Raw genomic sequence first — 19481 nt, 5'->3', positions numbered from 1 at the left:
TTGGCATGAATCAACATATTAACATGACTTTAGAGATAACTCACATGGTGCTAATTACTATGGGCTGGAAGTTTGATGTTCAAACATGGTAACATGCATACCCTGCCTGCATATTCAGAAGAGTCACAGTGTTACTTGGTTTTTTTAACAATCACACTAATGGATGCCACAAAAGGAAAAAAAAGTGAGCAAAATAAATTAAAATTTCTATTATTCCTTCAGCATGTTTACCCATCTGAGAGAAATCCCCCAGACACTAAAGTTCTGTGCTCCCTCATTTTCAGTCACACTTATTCTAATATATGCTCTACTAATGACTACATTAGCAATACTCATCAGTATTGCTGACGAGTAATTAATTAACAGTAATTCAAGTGACAGGATCTCATCTAGGGATCACAGTACAAAACTTACTAGGAACTAGATTTAAAATCAGAGGTCATCTGATGAACTGAGGTTGCACCTTCTCAGTCCATGTGTGCTGCTCATGAATGAGGCATTTTCCTCTTCTCCCTCCCCACCTTACTGCTGTCCTAAGCCATATGTTCCCACTGCTGGATTTGAGTTTTCATGACTGCTTGGACAGCCACACCATCAGCCACAACAGGGCACCTCTCCAGCTGACATTGAATTCTACCACCAAAACACAAAGACTGGTTCTCAGCCAGCTCAGTTCCAGATGAAGTACTTTAACTATCATTACTCTGAGTTGACTGCATTTTGCAACTGAAACTGTTCCACTTCATAAACCAAACCAAAGCAACAACAAACAAACAAACAAAAACCCAAACCAAAACCCAAACCACAAAAAGAGAGAAAAAGGTGTGTGAGAAGATTCTAGATGATCACCTGGGCAGAGGAAGGCTTGGTTTCTGCACTGCAATCCGATGATGCAAAATACACAAGAAGCCCTGTAAAAAAAGGCCCTAGCATTTTTCCCATGGATTTGTGTATCAGAGTTTGATTCTTTGGTGCCTATTAAATCTGAAGCCTGGACAAAGCTTGTCCTTGTGGTGTTTCTCTTGTGTTCTTTCTTAGATGTTCCATGAAGGTGAACTCCACACAGCAGGGCATCGCTAAGGTCTTGCTCCTCTGTCACCCTTTTCATTAAACTGGAAGAACTTTTTATCCTGGAGACTACTATTGCTTTGCCAATTTTGGCTGAAATTGGTTGTTATTCATCAACGAAGGACAGATGGAAGGATGGATGAACACAAACACTTCATCTTACAAGCTGCCTTTTCACAAAAGGCCAGGCTCAAAGGCAGCCTTTGAAACAGGGACTTGAATACAGGGATGCTCATCTCCTCCTAGTTCAATATCCTGACCACTCAACCACTCTCTTATTTCTACTCAGTGAATACTGAAGTCCTCCATGCAGAACAGCACAACATTTACAGGAGGGAACTGAGAACTCCACCTTCTTCTCTCTCAACTCTCTGTCAGTGCCATTGGTGGACCTGGCTGGAGCTGATGTGAGTTTGAGTCTCAGATACTGATGTAAAGGGGTACCCATCTTACCTCTGAAGCAAGGTTTCAATCAAAAGCTTTTTAAAATAAGCAGCAGTACACTTACATTTGTGGTATTTGATCTATTAGGAGGCATTCGTGATTCCACAGTCACTTTTAGAAGTCACTGGCTTCCTGTGCCTTCTTTCTTTTTCTGGCCCAAGAGCCTGGGACTAAGCTATATTAAAGCTCACCTTGATGCTTTCTGCCAGCTTCCCTTTTACTTCAGACCAGTTCCCCAATTAAGTTCAAAGACTTGTGCCAGCTCAAAAGACAACCATGTGGAAGTGAGTACTTTCTTGACTGAAGGTGACAAAGACAGGACTACAGCTTTTTAGTCCCCTGTAGGGTTACATCCTGACTTCAAGTGACCATGAAACTGCGGCTTGACTTAAATCCCTTTTAGGAAATACAATAACCTATTATGGACCTCAATTAGATTCAGGGGCTGCAGAGGTAATTGAGTCACAACTGAAAGACTGACTACTCAAGGCAGTGGAAGACCTTAAGGAAGATCTTTAGGATCTCACTGGGGTTTGTTGTCTGAATTGCCTTCTTGAGCTGACTTACTGAATGGAGAATCACACTGTAGTCACTGAACATGACTGTCTTCAGATTCAGAGGAAAACCCAATATAAGAAGACCATTATACTTCAACTTTTAAGACTTCTGGACTAAAGGCTTTCTTTTATTTCATCTTACCCTTCTTCTACCTTTAAGAATCTCAGGTCAATTAAAACAGGCATTAAAAATGTGAGTACAACGAAATGTCTGGTTTTAGCTAACAGTTAAACCAGTTGCTTGCTTCCAACTCTTCAGTTTCTGCTATGGAGCAAAAGTTTCTTTTTACAATGCAAAAATTTTCCCCTTCAGGGAAAATAACAGGGTCCTAGGTCTGACCTGTCTGGTGTTTCTCAAATCTGTCTCATGAAATCTTTCCAACTTTACAAGAATAATTCACGGCTCATGCCTGTAGTCCTGCTGTTGTTTCATTCAGCTAATTTGTGTGTCCTGGATTTCAGCAAAACAAATCTTTCAACTGCAGGAACACACAGAATATTGCCTTGGGTACAGCAACAGTTAAATAAGGAACTAAGTTTCTTTGAAACAAGGATGTGAAAAGGAAGGCTTAAGGCAGCTGTAGTTCATCACTGTACCCAGCCACATTAGCTTGGGGCTCATGTTTGCAATATTATTTAAATGACTGTTTTGACCTGAAGACTTGCTGCAGTGCCAGTATTTAGAGTGAATATCCAGAAAAAAACCTCTTAATAATGTGTTTTCTCCAAAGATCTGCTGAAAAGCCTATGTTACAATAAGAACAGCAAGATCTCAGCAAAAATTTCTTAACAAATTGAGGCTTTTAAATGATAAAAATTATCTGGGAAGATTTGATGTATTTCTGGCATAGTAACTCACATTGCTTGCTAATTCTGGTTTCCAAGTTTTGTATGAAATATTGGAAATTAAATGTTACGGAAAATGCTACTAATATGAATCTGATTTTCAGATGGTGTAGAAACAGAATTTTAAAATCAACGGGTACTGCAGGTGCTACATGTGTAAAAATTGAAACCTGTTTCTTTTCTGATGTGGCAGCAGCTTTTACACCCCAGACAAACTGTCCTTCATATAAATAATAAAAGGCCAGTTTTATGCTGGGATAATGGCCATATGTGGATCTTAAATTGGAGAGCAATACAAAGTGCAGACTGAAGGATAAACATTTCTTGAACTGAATATAATTTTGTTGACCTTCTGTGGCAGATTCTTCCATCAAATCTCTTCTCCCAGACAGAAAACCATTTAATATTTCACCCACTGGTGGATTTCTTTTTCTGTGAATTGTGTTTATTATTTATTGGGGGTCTTCCTGCCTTGCTTTCCAAAAGCTATTCCTAACCACTGGCTTGCTGTGGTGGTTGAGGTATTATACAAGTTTTAAAACCCTCATTTATCAGCCTGTTCAGCTCTATTTCTTTTGGTTGCAACTTCCTTCTGTGGAAATTGATCACTTAATGGAAATGCTCTTTAATCACTTTACTGTTATTAGATAAACAATCAGAACAGTCATCAATATCCACACCATTTCCATGCTGCAACAATTCCTTAAAACATGCTTAAAAATGCAAACATACAAATGAGGAATCACAAAGAGGGAGGGGAAACCAATCAATCGCCATGATATTGTGAGGTGGTTTGTATTTCAGACAAAATATTTCAAATAAATGAGAACTGAGAGTAACTTCCATACCAAACCCTCTCTCTTCCATTGTCTGTACCTGAGCTGTGCCTTGAGATAGCAATTTCTGCCATCAGCAGTCTGTGCTGATTTCTCCTTCCAAGATTTAAATATAGCACAAGTTCATCTAACCAGGAAAACTGAAAACCCAGTGAAATCAATGGACTGACTTGCTTCATAGCCTTTACTGGTCTTTGGAGCAGGCACAAATGGACTGTATTGATTTTAGCCAGATCAATGTTTATTTTTTTGCTAAAGGCTAAACACCTTAGGGCTCCCCTGCCTTCATCTGACCTGAGCTGGCAGTATCCCAGTGTCTGTGTGTCAGCGACCTGACCCTAAGTACTGTCTGCAAGTAAATGTTAACACCCTCTGAAAGAAATAAGCTGCTGCTTAGCACTGCTGCTGCCAAACATTGTGCCACCTCCCTAAACACCTTGAGAAAGCAGCTCACCACTGAGATGTGCTGATTTGGATGGGAGACTCCTAGAGAAAGAGCTAGTCACATGGTGCCCATCCTTTCTCTCTTCCTCTCCCTCCCCCACTTGAGGTACCAGGTTTCATTAAAACAGGACCTCAAGTGCACCATCTCTAATGTGGCATCTCAATAATGTGATCACAGGCAGGAAGGAAAGTGCCCCATGCAGTAGCAAAGGTGGGAAGTGATGTGTTAAGGTGGAAGACAATCTAGTAAAAGTGACCAAACTTCCTTCAATATATTAAAAAGTGACCAAGTCTATCATTAAGAATTCCTGAACTAGTAATAACTTACTAGTAACAACTTAGCCTAGTGCAGTTGCCTCATGTGCACTTTCTAGGCTGAAAGTCTTCCTGGCATACAACTGCCTTTTCGATGGCTTTTTTTTTTCCCCTTGTTTAAATTTGGTAAGAAAACAGAAGGATGTTGTTACTTAAAACAGTCAGTGCACACACTTTTTAGTTTGTTATCAGTGACATCTATGGAACTCCATTAGTACAGGCAAATGTGAGCAACTCCACAGGCAGGGGGGCTGACTTCCATGGTAGCAGTAAAACCTGCAGAACATACCCCCTGAGCCACCTCCATCAGCCCTGACCCCCACCCAGGGAGCCAGAGCTGCTGGCTGAAGATTTCTTCAGTTCTATTTTCATTGACTGAGTCTCGGCACGAGGCTCGAATTTTGTCACATTTCCTGCTCCTGGGGCTGCCACTACTGGCTTTCCTGCTTTCATACCTTTTGACACAGGAATGCGGGTGGGTGCAGGTCTCGGGGATGACCCATCCTGTCCTGTCTGCAAAAGAGAGAGACAGAGAAAAATTTTCCATTGGTTTTCATTTACCTTTCAAGCAGTGATGTCCCAAATCACGCCCATTACCAAATTAACGTTGACATTTGGAACCTGGCTGTAGGTACAGTAAGGATCAAACAAGTTTCCCAAAGCTGAGGTCCCATTTTTTGGATCAAGCTGCCACAGGCATGGGAACCTCTGCAAAACCCTGATTCCACAGAATGACACAGTGCAGGATGGCCTTAGGAGGTTACCATCTTGCACAGAGACTGACGTGGGCCCACAACTCAGTATAGCCATGTGAGGCTAATGCTGAACCCAGAGGAAGTGCCATATTTTTGTAAGTGGGGCAAGACTTCTAAACATTATAGATAAAAATTGCAATTTGCTTCCTAAAGTATGCTGTGGCCATGGCTGGGGACACTGATTTTTGCACTGGAAACTGCAGGGGTCTGGAAGAGAAAGACGGAGCAAAGATTTGAGTTTCCTTTTCCTGTGGCTGTTGGAGGAGGGATGTGGGAGAGGGCTCTCCCTCTCCAAGCCCTAGCCACAACCTGATGAACTCTGGTGAAGGTGAAGCAGGCAATCCAGATTACTGGAAATGCTTCAAGGCAGCAAGGACATGGTCATTTTACTGTCTCTGCCAGTTTGCTGCCCTGGACAAAAAGCCAACCTACCCTCCAGCCCCAGGAATTCAGAATAAAAAAAAAAAATTAAAAGGGCAAAATTAAAAGTTATGGCAGACACAACATGGCTCCTACCAGGGATCTGTGCCCTTCTGGACCACCAGCTGCAGACCAGACTGGCTGCCCTATAGTTTTGAAAATGGCAATCAGTTTATTCTTTTAAGCAACTGAGTCCCACTGTGTAAAATTACAAGGAGCACTTGGATAGGACAAATGGGTTCCAAGAAGCCAACTTGGTATTTTCTATCTCTATTGGTCAGATGATGTTGTACATACTCTGCAAAGACCAAAACTGTAAGCTACCCCCTTACAGACCAGGGCCATAAAAATACTAATAACTATGACAATTCTGAAAGGAAATTGTGGTTTATCTTCTGCAGTGTGCAGTACAGACACAAATGTTAGTGGTGACTACTTCAGTGTCTCAGCTGAATTTCATGACTTTTTTCTGTTCAGATAATGGACAAAGCCTTTGATCTCACAAAAGAAAACACTTTTCAAGTGTTTCAAAATTGCTAAATGACTACATTCTGCAATTTATGACATGTAAACAAAACAAAACTGAACTGCTGAAATAGACTGGATTAGGGAATTGCATAGAGAGCAACATGTATGTCCACATTTACTTAAAAATGCTCTTAAAAATGCTCCACAAAGGAGTATTTCTCTCTCTCGAAGGATTTCCAGCCAGTAGCATCAGAGCTTTCTGTCTGCATCCTGAGTATTCAAAGGAAAAGCATTCCTTAATCTTCTCAGAACAGTTCAAAACCCCATATGTACACACAAAAAAATCACAATTGGAAAACTTGAATGCTGTCTGCCTGGCAGGAAGGAAGCCATTTTCAATAACTAAAAGCAACATTTACAATAGCAGTCTAAAGACTAATATGGAACTCACATGTAGATGTCAAAACAAGTTAGGCCCATACAATTCTGTAGAGCAAAACATGCAAATGCATTCCATCAGCTTGGAAAATATGTCAACATCCCAGGGAACCCAAATGACAAACATCTTGTACTCCCTGAAAGAGCTCCACAGTGTGTAAACATGAGGCAATCAAATGAAGTAGCTGGAATCTCAGGCATTTCTTCAGCTTTATTCACATGTAAATTATTAACTAAGGATTTAGGCGCTTTCAAGTTACTTATTTCAAGCCTAAATCACTCAAAAGCACTTTGAAAAGAACCCTAACTTGCTTTAAATTTCTTAGTTGCCTTCCTTACTGCATACTAACACGTTGATCATATGGAAGCTAATGCCTGCTTCACACGCAGCTGCAAAAGCATTTTGTGTTTGCTAAATGAAATGGCACAAAGTTGGCTCTTCAGCAAGCACTCCCCTTTGGCAAGAGTGATGGGGGAAGCAAGCAGGGTACACCCCTGGGTACATGTCTGTAGTGTCTGTGGCAGAAAACCCACACCAGTGTCTGTCTGTTTGCTATTTCTTCCAAGAAGCAAGCCCTAAGCAATTCCCTCCATCCCTGTTTGTCCACAGGCTGCTGTTTTCTGGCTGGTAGAGTGACTCCAACCAGAAACCAGCTCTTAGGCAGATGACATGGAGCATGAGAGATGCAGCCCTGTGGGACAGAGTGATGCTGTCTGGCTCTGAGCGGGCAGTATGTGGGGCTGGGGCAGCACTAAAGGCCAGAGCCAGGCTGGTAACTACATTACAAAGAGTGAGAGAAATACACACAGGCACTAATCTGGTTAAGTTGATTAACTCTCCCTGCAGAGACCGAGATTCCAGTAAGGCTGCACAGTCCCATCAAAGGAAGAAAAGCAATTTTAGCATGTTTTAGTGGTTTATAACAGATCCCTGCTCAGTGTCCCCTGACACACAAAGAGTGCTTACATACACACATTTACTTTCAGAATATTTTCATTACAAAGGTGCTTTTTCAGCACTTGTTCTCAGTCAGATTAGGGGACCAGCTTGCCCTGGACAGAAATAGTTCAGTTCCAGTTTGACAGAGGTATCTGCTGCCCTGGGCTACTCCAGCTATCTGCATAAGGCTGGCAGGTAAGACAGAGGACCCAAGGAGACCTACAGCGTCTGATAAAGCAGCTGGAAGTTAGGTAGGCTACTTGACAGTACTTAATGACAGTACTTATGTTTAGGCAATGGAATCCTGGAACCTTGTGGGCAATTTAGCTCCCATCAGCAACTTAGCATCCCATCAGCAAGGCAGCTGAGCCCTGGATCTCTAGGAACTCTAACAGGAACTTAAAGTATACAGAGGACACCTACAAAGAGCTAAATTTAGATGCCCACCTCAGACTAAATGCTGCCCAAATGAAAGTGGCCTTATAGCTGGTTTCATGTGTGCCCAGTCAGCTCTGGCAACCAAACAGCCTTTCAGCCATGCCTTGCTGCCTTGCTCACAGGACACTTGGCATGGTTGGTGCTGTGCCACTACACTGGCTCTGCTGCAGCTGGATTCCCTCTGCTCCCTGTGGATCTGCATGTCACGGGATTCACTGTGTACCCTGGCACTGGAAACAACCAGTGCTGGATGCCAGTCCTGTTGGAGGTGGGGAGCACAGGGATGAAGTGATTAGAGGACTGACACCCAGCCTGGTAGCCAAAGAAAATAAAAATTCACCAGCAATCTCAGAGCCAAATATAAGGCCTAAATAAAATAAAACCAGGATACAGGTACCATAGGGTTTTTTTTACCCAAAGAATATTTGTTTTTATTCTGTGGGGATTTTATTGAAAACTGCATGAACTGTGCTGCACACAGGGACCCCAGCTAATGTACTAAGGCAAGACTAACAACCAGGTTACAGTTTCAGGCTTGTTTTGGTCTGCATGTCCAGTGGTTTCATATCCTTTAATTTTTGGTTGTGCTGTGGTCTATCTGCAATAAAAAAAGTTATCTGCTAGGTCTGCTAGGGTAGACCAAGTATTTTCCTGTGAGTGTGTTTGACTCGATTCAAGCCAAGGTTGACCAAACCTCATTTATTTTAACTTCTCTTGGTAATTATCCAAATCCATAGTCCCATAGTCTGTAATATAAAAGGCAGTTACTAGCTTAGGATTTGGGGGTTTGTTTCTTTCTTTTTTTTTTTTTTTTTTTTTTTTTTTAAATCAAAGTGGCAATAGTTCTGTTAAATGCTGAATTCAGTGCAACTGGTTACACAGTCTCCATCACATCACCTCCTGCCATGGAAACCCCAAGGGACCAGACCATTCTGGGTGGCACTGATGCTGTGATAAAGCCAAGTGCTTAGCTGGCCAGCCCTGGGCTTCTGCAGCAAGTAAGAGCATGAAGTGCCTCCAAAACATTTGGGTCCAGTGAGTTCAGGTGCCAGTGGAAACACAATCACTGACTGATGCCATTTTTAAGTGCTCAAAATTTTCCCAAGTTCTTGCTCAGATGCGTGGGTCACTTTTTTTGGATCAGGGTCTCATTTTACCTAAACCAAAACTGCTGCAGGATCCAAAGAGGACTTGGATTGGGGAAAATAAAAAATCTCTAGCTGCTCTAGAGCTTATATCAGTGTAAGCCAACGCAACCATAACACCCTTTAAATCATGGGATTCAAAAATCACGATAGTCCATCATGAAACCACAGCCTGATTTTGGACTCACTCATGCAGGGAGACACCACAGTACAGGTTGGACACCAAAATACTGTGTGTGTACCTTAAAATTAACTTCACCTCTATAAATTCAATTTGGAAGTGTTAAATGTTTTTAAATGTGAAACTGCAAATTGGATACTGCAAGGTATAAGACCTAGGAATTTCAGAAGTGCTTTCCCCTTTGTAGCTTGGCACTACATTAATGCATTGTACAAAGCATCTTGTATGAAGAGAGTTAAGAAAAAAATTTAAACCAATGAGCTAGGAAAGCAGCTGCCTTTCAGTTTGTCTTTGATTTTATGAACTTAAACCCTCAAAATCTTATCAGTGTTGGTTTCTTCTAGGGTTACTGAGTAAATGATCACAACTTCTTTTTTCTGACTAGGGGTATTGAAATGTGTCTGTGAAGTCCTCATTTGCAAAACAGATGGTGAATATACAAGTTTTTTGGTTTTGTTTTTTTGTTTTTTTCCAGGAGGTTAGGGAGGAAAAGGCATATTTGGGCTTGGTATAAGTTCCCTGTTCACCTGAATAGGGATCTTAAAAGCATGAGATAAAGTAAATCTTATGCCTGGCCTATTTTCCTTACATTCCAAATCAGGGAGGATGAAGTGAAGAAAGAAGCCACTTTTAGCCAGATGAAAACAAAACAAAAAAGTTTTGTCCGCCATGGTTCAGTGCATCATCACAGTAGAGACAGACATCTAGTAAAAAAAGAATGGGGAACTCGTAAAAAACAAGTTTTCTAAGCTTCTGAGAGACAAAGGAGTTTGTAAATGAAGTAATGCAAGACTTAAAAAGGAAAAAAATGAACAGTTGTCTCTAATAATGTAGGAAAATGCTATAAAGAATCTACAACTCTTTACATATGTGGGGAGAGAGAGAGCACACACATGAGATCCCGAACAGATCCATATGATGAATGCAAATTTTCTTAAGTCTGGAGGCTCAAATGGGAATGGGAATGGCAGCCTCCCTCCAAAAGTGTGGAAATGTATTTTAAATAAACTTTGACATTTCAGCTTGGAAAGAGATGCCTAAAGAGACATGTGGTAGGGGTCTGCAGACTCCTGAGAAGCATGGACAAATGAACAGGGGATGACTATTCAGTATTTGTCAAGATACAAGAAAGAGGCTGTAACCAATGAAGGTATTGCATAAAAGGTATCAAACAAAAGAGCATTTTTCCCAGAGCCCACAACGAAATTCACTGCCCCCCGATGTTGCTGGAAACAACAGTATAAATGAGTTCAAAAAGCAATTAGAAGAATAAATAGAAGAAAACTCAGCCACGGTCTATTAAACACAAAGATGTGGCTACAGTCCCTGGTTCAGAAAGAAATACCCACCTATTGCCAAAAGCTAGGAACAGACGCTGAGGGAAACATTAGTGCATGTTTACCCACTTTAAATAATCTTCCCTAAAGCATCTGCTACAGACTTTGTCTAGCTAAGTAAGCTTTTGGACTAACACAATACTGCTGGTTTTATATTTTGGCTAAATTCTTCTTTCCCGGGGTATTTCAAACTTGTCCAATATTCAGTCCAGGGGGAGGGCTGTCAATAAATGCTGTCTCGTATGTTTAAAGACAGAGGTGAGAGACTGTTGTAAAAACAAAAAAGAAGCCAGGGAACCACCACAGAGACACAGAGAGAGAGCAGCAAAAAATACATTATAGGAAGAATTACTGTAATACAGCACTTAGAGAAACTGAGTATCTCAGAGCATTGTAAAGTTTTGCTATTCACTAGCTGAAAGAGGCTTGGAGCTGTAAGCAATGATACCATTTCTGCCCATCTATTCCTTTGGTCTTCAGTAGTAGAGCAGATACTAATTGAGTTATACCATGATTCTACCAAAGAAATACCAGCCTACAAGATAAGGCTGTAAAGACCCACCAGCTGGTCCAAAAATCATTATGAGTATTTTCAGAAGTCAGAAACTGCATTCACCAAAAATAAAAATACAGTTTACTGCTGTGTCATCTCCATCGTTCTTTGTCCCTCTCTGTCTCTTACTTGCAAATTTCTAGGACTGCCATTATGAAAATAACTTTGAAAGAAATTTGAAGGGACTCCTTTGGTAGATAATGCCAAAAGTATATGAGCACTCAACACTGGTACAAAATATATACATCAGGCAAATTCTAACTTTATAGTTAAGCTTGTATCTGAAACAGATGTAAGGCAGTCAGGACTTTCTCCTCATCCCTCCCATTCTTTCCTATGTTTCCAACCCAAACTCTGGTTTCCTTTCTCCTCACTATGATGACTGTATCACGAGACTATGCTGCTTACCACTGATTGTGTTCCTCGTGTGGAAGATGTGGTAACAGGTGTTATAGTGATAGTACTTGTCACCTTGCTTGCTGCAGGTCTCGAGGACAGGTTGTTCCGGGGTGACCGAAGGACAGTCCCAGTCACAACTTCTTTTTCAGCTGCAATGTTCACGGGCCGGACTGTTATCACAGGGCTGGCACCCTCAGGAGCAGCACTGGGAGAGCGTTTGAACTGGGAGCCTAAGTGGATGTGGATTTTGTTGTCTTCTGTGGTGATGATATTGGCGTTGGCGTTGTACTTGCGGACTGGAGTTGGGACGGTTTGTTTTTCGGGTGTTACTTTGAAGACAGCCCTTCCCATGGTCATATCTGGTGTCTGCGGAGAGACGGAGATTTCTGCCGGTGCTGCGGATGTTGATACTGTCATAATCTGAATGGGTGAAGCAGGTCTGTCAGCAAAGGGTGTTCTCCTTCCTTCTGGGGACTTTTCCCTGGAGAATGTTGTAATAGTGACCGGAGACATGGAACGATCCGAGCCCATGGGACTTTCGCTGCCTTTCCCTTTTTGGGGCATAACACTCGGAGAGGGAATGATGGTTATTCGTGGCTTCTGATTTCCCAAAGTAGGAATGACAGTGGTACTTGAAAAAAATTCCTCTGAGGTTGGACTGGTTATCTCCAAGGTAGCTGTGCTGTTCTCGTGGTCTGGTGTCACCCGAATATGAAGAGGTTGACCCTGCTTTGGTGAAAGGACAACCTCTCCAGAATGAGCTGGGCTGCTGTGTGTTCGGGTTCCTTTATCAGGAGCTGCTTGAGACCCATTTTCCCTCTTTCTCATCCATGGTATCCAAGATTTCCTCATTGCAAGTTCATTTGCTGCTGGAGGATATCTCTCAAGCACTGACGAACGCTCCATGGGTTTTTTCAGACCTACTTGTCGCAGATTGCTCATGATGTGATTCTCCTCCTGGAAGGATTTTCTTATAAACACTGCTGGAGTTTCCTCTTCTGCTGCTTCACTGCTTACAGCATCTGTTTGCACACCAGTGGATGCCACAGGAACATCAACCATTCTTCGTCCATTTATGCTGGGCCTCAGAGCACGACTGTAACGCTTAGAAAGTTCCAGCTCTCTTGTTAGGTTCAGAACTTCCTGCCCCATGCTCTTGTTTTTATTTTCTTCTTCCATAAACCTTTGCTGCAGAACTGAATAATCGACTTGGAGCTGAGAAAGCTGGTCTTCTTTGTTCATTAGCTCATGGATTTTTTCCTTAAGAGCTTGAACTTCTGCTTTCAAATCTCTACTTTTGGCCTCTTCCAGACGAAACCTGTGCCTCAACTCTGCCTCCTGGCTCACTGCTTCACCTTTTTCTATTGCTTTGGTTTTGGCAATCTGGAGCTTCATTTCCTCCAGCTGTTGAGAAAGAAAGTTAGCTTTGTCCTGCTCGGTCCTAAATTTCTGCTCTAGCTGATCATATTCATCTTCTGTTTTCATCAGATCTCCTTCAACCACTTCCAACTGCTTGAGACGTTTTTTCAGTCTTTCAATTTCAACAGTAAGTTCTTTTATCTTGTTGTCCTCGTGACAACCATGCTCCAGTCCTTTCCTCGCTCGACCTCTTGTAATTTCTCTTTCTACTTCCTCTATACCATCAATTCTTTTCTTCAACAGGTCAACTCTACAGCTTAGTTCAGAGGACTTTTCTTCTTCACTTCTTAGTTTGCCAATTAACTCATCCCTCTCCTTTGTCAAACTAGACACTTTTTCCTCCATTTCAGATTTCAATTTCAAAAATTTCTTACTTTCTTCTATCAGTTTCTCTGTTACATCCATAACTTTCCCTTGTTCAACTTTAAAATTCTTGTTTAGACCCTCAGCCTTTTTTTCCTCCTGTTTTATTTTTTCCATCATATTTTTTCGTTCGTCAACCAACATTACAGTAAATGACTTCAGCTTTGTGAGGTCATCTTTTAAGCTTATTTCAGCTTTTTCCAACTTGCTTTCTGATGCCTCAAGGTCTTTCACTCGAGTCTTCACCACTTCCAACTCATTTATCAAATCCTTGGTCAAATTCTTTTCCTTTTCCAAATTGAAGTGTAGCTGTGTGCATTCAGACTTACTTTTACTGAAAGCCTCCTCCAGCTTCTCTAATTCTGACATTCTTTTCTGCAATTTTTCCACTTCCAGTTTCAGCTCTTTACTGTGGTGCTCTTCCTCTTGCAGTTTGTTTTTCAGCTCTTTACACTGGGATTCAGTTTTTGTGATCTCTTCATCTTTCCCTTCCATTTCAAGCACACGCTTGCGGAGGTTTTCTACTTCTGCCATTAAGCTAGAGTTCCCACATTCCCCTTTTGCTATTTTATCTCTTAGCTCTTGAAGTTCCTCCTCAGCTTTTTGAAGATTTTTATTTGTTTCTTCTAGCTCCTCTATTCTGCGAGTCAGCCCCACTAGCTTAAGTCTTAGCTGCCTGTTATGTGACTCCTGATTAGCCAGCTTAGCAGTCATCTCCTCATGTTCTTGAGAAAATGATGATGTTTTGTGCTCAAGATCTGCCTCTAACCTCATCAGTTTTTTCCCATCTTCTTTTGTTTTTGCACTAATAATTTTAAGCTTTTCTTCTTCCTCCTTTAATTTTTGATTTAAGTCCTGTATTTTCTGGCTTTGTTGATCAAGTTGTTCAATATGCATTTGTCTTTCATCCACCAGCATGAGTGCAAACGATTTGAGCTTGACTAATTCCTCTCTTAGTTTACTGAGTCTCTTTGTATGTTCCTTCTCCTTCCGGGCTTGATAGATCTTCTCCTGCTCAAGAAGCTTCTTCAACCTGAAAAAGGTTAGAAGAGATGTATTAAACTAATATGTTTGTGTATATATTGGTGTATGTCTCCATTTTAAAATCACCTTCATTTTATCTTTTTTTTTTTTTTTCATTAATAATGTAGGTAATCTTTCAAGACTTAAGTACCTAATACAGTTACACTCCTGAGCCAAATACTTGAAATTACAGAAGTTAAAAAATCATCTAGAAATCTGAAAAGCAGTGACATTTTATATAGGTATAGATTAAAAGTACATTAGGTTTTAAGTCCTTCACATTTATTTCTCTGATAGGCTGATGTTAGTAAAAGTATATAATATCCCAAAAGGACAGGTATATATACTAACCAAACCATTTATAACAAACTTGTTTTGCAAGGTAGATTCCGTCTGTGTCCTTAATACACAAAAATGCACAAGATAAAAAAAAGAAAACAATTGCTACATGCAGCCATGCATAAGTGGATTGATCCTAGTTATAAATAAACCAGCAGGATAGAGAACTACATTAGCACAAAACTGACAACAATCTGAGCATCACAGGCATAAGAAATTATCAGGAAGATTAATTTGTCAGCACAGTGACTATTATGGTAAAAGGTTTGTTTTTCCAGGCACATTTGCATTTACAGAAGTAGATTTTGTTGACTGCAAGGGTCAGATTAAGCAAACCTGTGGTCACAGCTAAGCTCAGATGGAAAATGCTCTTCTTTATATAGTCTATAAAGCTGTATTTTCAGACAACATAAAAGATTATAAGAGGAAAATTAAATGCATCCTCAGAAAGATAACAAAGACCTAGATTTTCCAGCTCTACCCATGCAACATTTCAATGGAGAAATTGTGATATATATATTTTATATCTGTGATTTATATTCAGGCTCTGTTGACATCAGCACAGGAAGTGACTGCATATATTGTAAGAGCAGGTTCATGATCCTCCACTGAAAAAGAGGTATGGATAACACAGGGATTATATACCCTAAAAATGGAACAGCCTTACTGTAAAAGTGAAATACGACTTAAAAAGGAAGACACAGGTATGCACACTGAATTCACTGTGTCTGAAATGACAACTTTCTCAAGCCACTTTCAAATTACCTGCAAGTCCCATATCCCCTAACAAGAGACATACACACTTAACAAGAGACATACTCTACAACTCCCTGAAAGGAGGGTGTAGCCGGGGGGGGTTGGTCTCTTTTCTCAGGCAACCCTCAGCAAGACAAGAGGGCACAGTCTCAAGTTGTGCTGGGGGAGGTTTAGGTTGGACATTAGAAAGAATTTCTTTACTGAGAGGGTGATCAGGCATTGGAATGGGCTGCCCTGGAAAGTGGTGGATTCTCCATCCCTGGAGATATTTAAAAAGAGACTGGATGTGGCACTCAGTGCCATGGTCTGGTAACTGCAGCGGGAGTGGATCAAGGGTTGGACTTGATGATCTCTGAGGTCCCTTCCAACCCAGCCAATTCTATGATTCTATGATTCTATGATTCTACATCTGATGATTCATATCCACTTGCTTTGCCTACCTTATATCTGAAGCTTTTAAACTCCTTTGCAACTGAGACAGGCAGTGAAGTGGTAACAGGGAGGCAATTTACCACCTGTTAACTAACTGGCAGTAACCGGAACATCCATGTCTTAGCAAAGATGGACTTTTATCTGTATTCTTATCTTAAATGCTGGACTGCAGATGGTAGTTGGCAAGGCACAGATATACATCCCTCTCTGCTGCCCCAGCAATGTTGTACACAAAGGATGTTTCCTGGAGCCCTCACCTGAACTCTACACTCATACCAACAGCCATATTAACTTGGCCCTCCAGCAACTGTTAATGTTTCACTCCTCATTCCTCTGGGACCAGAAAGAACAGGAACTGGAAAGAAAAGCCGTAAGAAAAGAGAAGGAAGTCAGAAAGCAGAACACAGGATGCAGTAGGTAGGGAAGGAGAAGGCTGAAGAATGCATTTGAAAACACGAATTGCATAGGATGTGGGAGTAAGAGAATAGTAGGAACCAGCGGGAGAGAGAAAAACAAACAAACCTTACAGCCAACCTTGCTGGGTCACAGATTATTCTCAAAAAAATCTCTTGAGGTTTGGCAGCTCTTTGGAAAGGACTGAAAAGGCATGCTGGTGGATGCCTCATTATGGGTCAAGTTAGAATGTCAAAAGGTAAAAAAACGACCCGCTGCCACTCACAAAGCATGCACTTTTCACACTGAAGAAGGAACTTTATTAGCATGCAATGTATTCTCCTGACTGCTCCATCACACTGCTTCATACAAAAGTTTCTGTTGCAAACTCTCCCTCATCTCCCCCAGGCTTCATTTTTAAAGAAACAGCATGCATCCTCCCACAGATTATTATTTCTGTCGTGACAGAAACGTGTGCCCTAACCTGGTGATGCTCTAAATGACCCATCTCCCAAAGGATAAAAAAGCACATTACTGCTGTCACTGCCTTGCAGAAAAGTCAGCAGTGGGGAATAACTAGCCCAGCCCCTCTGGGAAAAGCAAAAATAAAGCACTGTAACTGTGCCAGTGTGTGGAGGTGAGTTTGCTAACTTGTCTGTGCTGAAGAAGGAAGGAAACACCATGCAGCATTTTATCCTGCCTCAGCTTTTACACAGTGGGATTTGACAAGTGAACCAAGATTTGACCCAAGATTTGACAAGTGAACTTCCACAAAAGATACTTGACAATACCTGTGTTTTCCATGTCCAGGGAAAGGGCTTCTAAATTATGGTTCTGTGAGGGACAGGTGGAAAATCAGCATCTAAATCTGTGCAGATGCCAAAGTAACAAACAAAATCTACACCTTTTCAGTGTTTCTTCTAAACACTAAAATAAAGCCAAGTTTAAGCTTGCTTCTCCCTTTCCATCCACATGCAACTCTTTTACCTCAGTGGTTAAAAGGGAATTTCAACAGAATTGCAATATGATGCTGTCCCTTCTCAACCCTTACAACTGATTTATTATCAGGCTTCTTCTCTGACTACTGCTGCTAATGTTTGCTAAGTAATGCAGACCTGCATGGGTGCCAATGCTACACTAAAAGTACCCCAGAGAACATGGATCTTCAGCTTGTTATCCAGGGAAACTGCACTCTGGACTGTCAAGAGGGTGAAAGGATGTTTGGATCAAAAAGAAAAGAGGAGAGCTGTAACAACAAAACACAGGGCTAGATACAGCTAAAACACTGACAAGCCCAGAGTTTGGGACCCTCAGTCCAAATGCCCCTGTACTTGCTGTCTCAGTTTGTTTTTTTTTAGAGATGATGGGAGAAATATTTTGATAAAATTGGATAATCTGTATTCATCAGTAAATCTCCAGGGTTCATCACAGAGAACACAGTGTGGAAGCAGGCAGATCTGCTCAGGTTCCTTGTGAAGAGGGGTACTGTAGTGCCTGCTTGTCTGTGGAAGGCACTGTTGAGGTCTGTGCAGCACCTCCTTTCCTCACAGTTTACCATACATATCATGTCAAAATATGCAGCTTGAGTCATCCCCTGAATACATGGTCTTCTGCTGTCACCAAGGTCCAGGTAGCCTCTCCCTCTCCTTGCTGTCTGTCCTTCCCACAGTATTTGAAGGCCAGGTGCCAGTGTCCAAAATGATGACACTACCCCTTCATAGTAAGTGGGAGAAATAAAAGAGCAAACCCTTTTACACATGACTGTGTGAAGTGTTAACCACCTCAGTTACAAACACCCCAGGACAACGCTGTTCCTTGATTTTGTACCACAAAGGAAGATGCTTTTGACCCTAACTTGGGCAGGACACTGGCATGGTCCCTGCTGCATGGGGGAGCTGTGTCTCCTGTATCCCTCCACAGCCTGCAGACAGATTTTTAACCCACATGGGGCAGCACCAGGAGAAAGTTTGGAAAATAAACTTCAGATCATCAAGTCCAACCATAGACCTAGCACTACTAAGTCCATCAATAAACCATGTCCCTAAGTGCCTCATCTACAGATCCTTGGCTGATTCAACCATTTCCCTGGATGGCCTGTTCTTGATAACGCTTTTGGTGAAAAAAATTTCCTAATATCCAAACTAAACCTTCCTTGGTGCATCTTGAGGCCATTTCCTCTTGTTCTATTGCTTGTTACTTGGGAGACCTACACCACCTTGCTACAACCTCCTTTCAGATAGTTTTAGAGAGTCACAAGGTCTCCCCTCAGTCTCTTTTTCTCCAGACTAAACAACTCCTGTTCCCTCAGATGGTCCTCATAAGACTTGTGTTCTAAACTCTACATCAGCTTTGTTGCCCTTCATTGGATACCTACTCACTGTTGGACTGGATACCTCAACATTCATCTTGTAGTAAGGGGCCCAAAACTAAACATGGTATTTGAGATGCAGCCTCACCAGTGACAAATACAGAAGGACAAACACTTCCCTAGTCCTGCTGGCCACACTATTCCTGATACAACCCAGTATGCTGGTGGTGTTCTTGGCCATCTGAGCACATTGCTGGCTCATATTTAGACAGTTGCTGATCAACACCCCCAGATCCTTTTCCTCTGGGCAGCTTTCCAGCCACTCTTCCCCAAGCCTTGCATAGGGTTGTTGTGGCTCAAGTGCAGGTCTGGCTATTGGTCTTTATGTCTTTTGCTATGGTTACATTCTTGTGCTTCACCCTACCAGTCCTGACTTCTGAATTTTGCTGGACTAACTCTGCTGATTAACCATCAGGGTAGTTTAACAGTGTCTTTAAGGCTGATCAATTCATTGAATTAATAAAGCTACAGACTTTGCTTAACCACATACATTGTTTTTCTTGTTTTATTCTGCATATGCAAGTTCACTCACTAAGATGCAAAGGAGAAACCACTCTGCACCATTTTCAGTGTCTCTTCACAGACCAGAGCAAGAATTCAACATGAGTTATCACTTACAGGTGGAGAATGTTTTTGTGTTTTTGAAATATACTGTAATAATTTCATACCAGATCTCCAATGGGCATTACTGGACTTCAGAAGAAATTTATTTTATTTGCAAATGGTAAAAGCAGTAACTGCAACTAGACCTTAGCTTAGCAAGAACCATTAGTTCTTGCCTACATTTGCAACAGAAACTATGAA

The 19481-nt window shown here is 41.5% G+C and overlaps 1 protein-coding gene across 7 annotated transcripts in view; it reads right to left on the bottom strand.

The window, feature by feature from the left end:
- The window catches only part of FILIP1 (filamin A interacting protein 1), a 124981-nt gene that overhangs the window by 3615 nt on the left and 101885 nt on the right, over nucleotides 1-19481 (bottom strand). For 5 of the 7 annotated variants that reach the window (XM_071741514.1, XM_071741516.1, XM_071741515.1 and 2 more), the window contains 2 exons: nucleotides 11594-14399; nucleotides 4800-5023 (listed from right to left, as the gene is read on the bottom strand). In XM_071741514.1, the coding sequence (XP_071597615.1) occupies nucleotides 4817-5023; nucleotides 11594-14399 (3013 nt within the window). In that variant the 3' untranslated portion in view covers nucleotides 4800-4816. The remainder of the gene's footprint in view (nucleotides 1-4799; nucleotides 5024-11593; nucleotides 14400-19481) is intronic. The other 2 variants (XM_071741518.1, XM_071741519.1) reach the window with 1 other exon arrangement.

The sequence above is a fragment of the Heliangelus exortis genome, chromosome 3 (assembly GCF_036169615.1).
Source record: "Heliangelus exortis chromosome 3, bHelExo1.hap1, whole genome shotgun sequence".
Taxonomy (NCBI): domain Eukaryota; kingdom Metazoa; phylum Chordata; class Aves; order Apodiformes; family Trochilidae; genus Heliangelus; species Heliangelus exortis.
The sequence above is the reverse complement of the archived record's forward strand: the minus strand, read 5'-3'. Positions and strand labels throughout refer to the sequence as shown.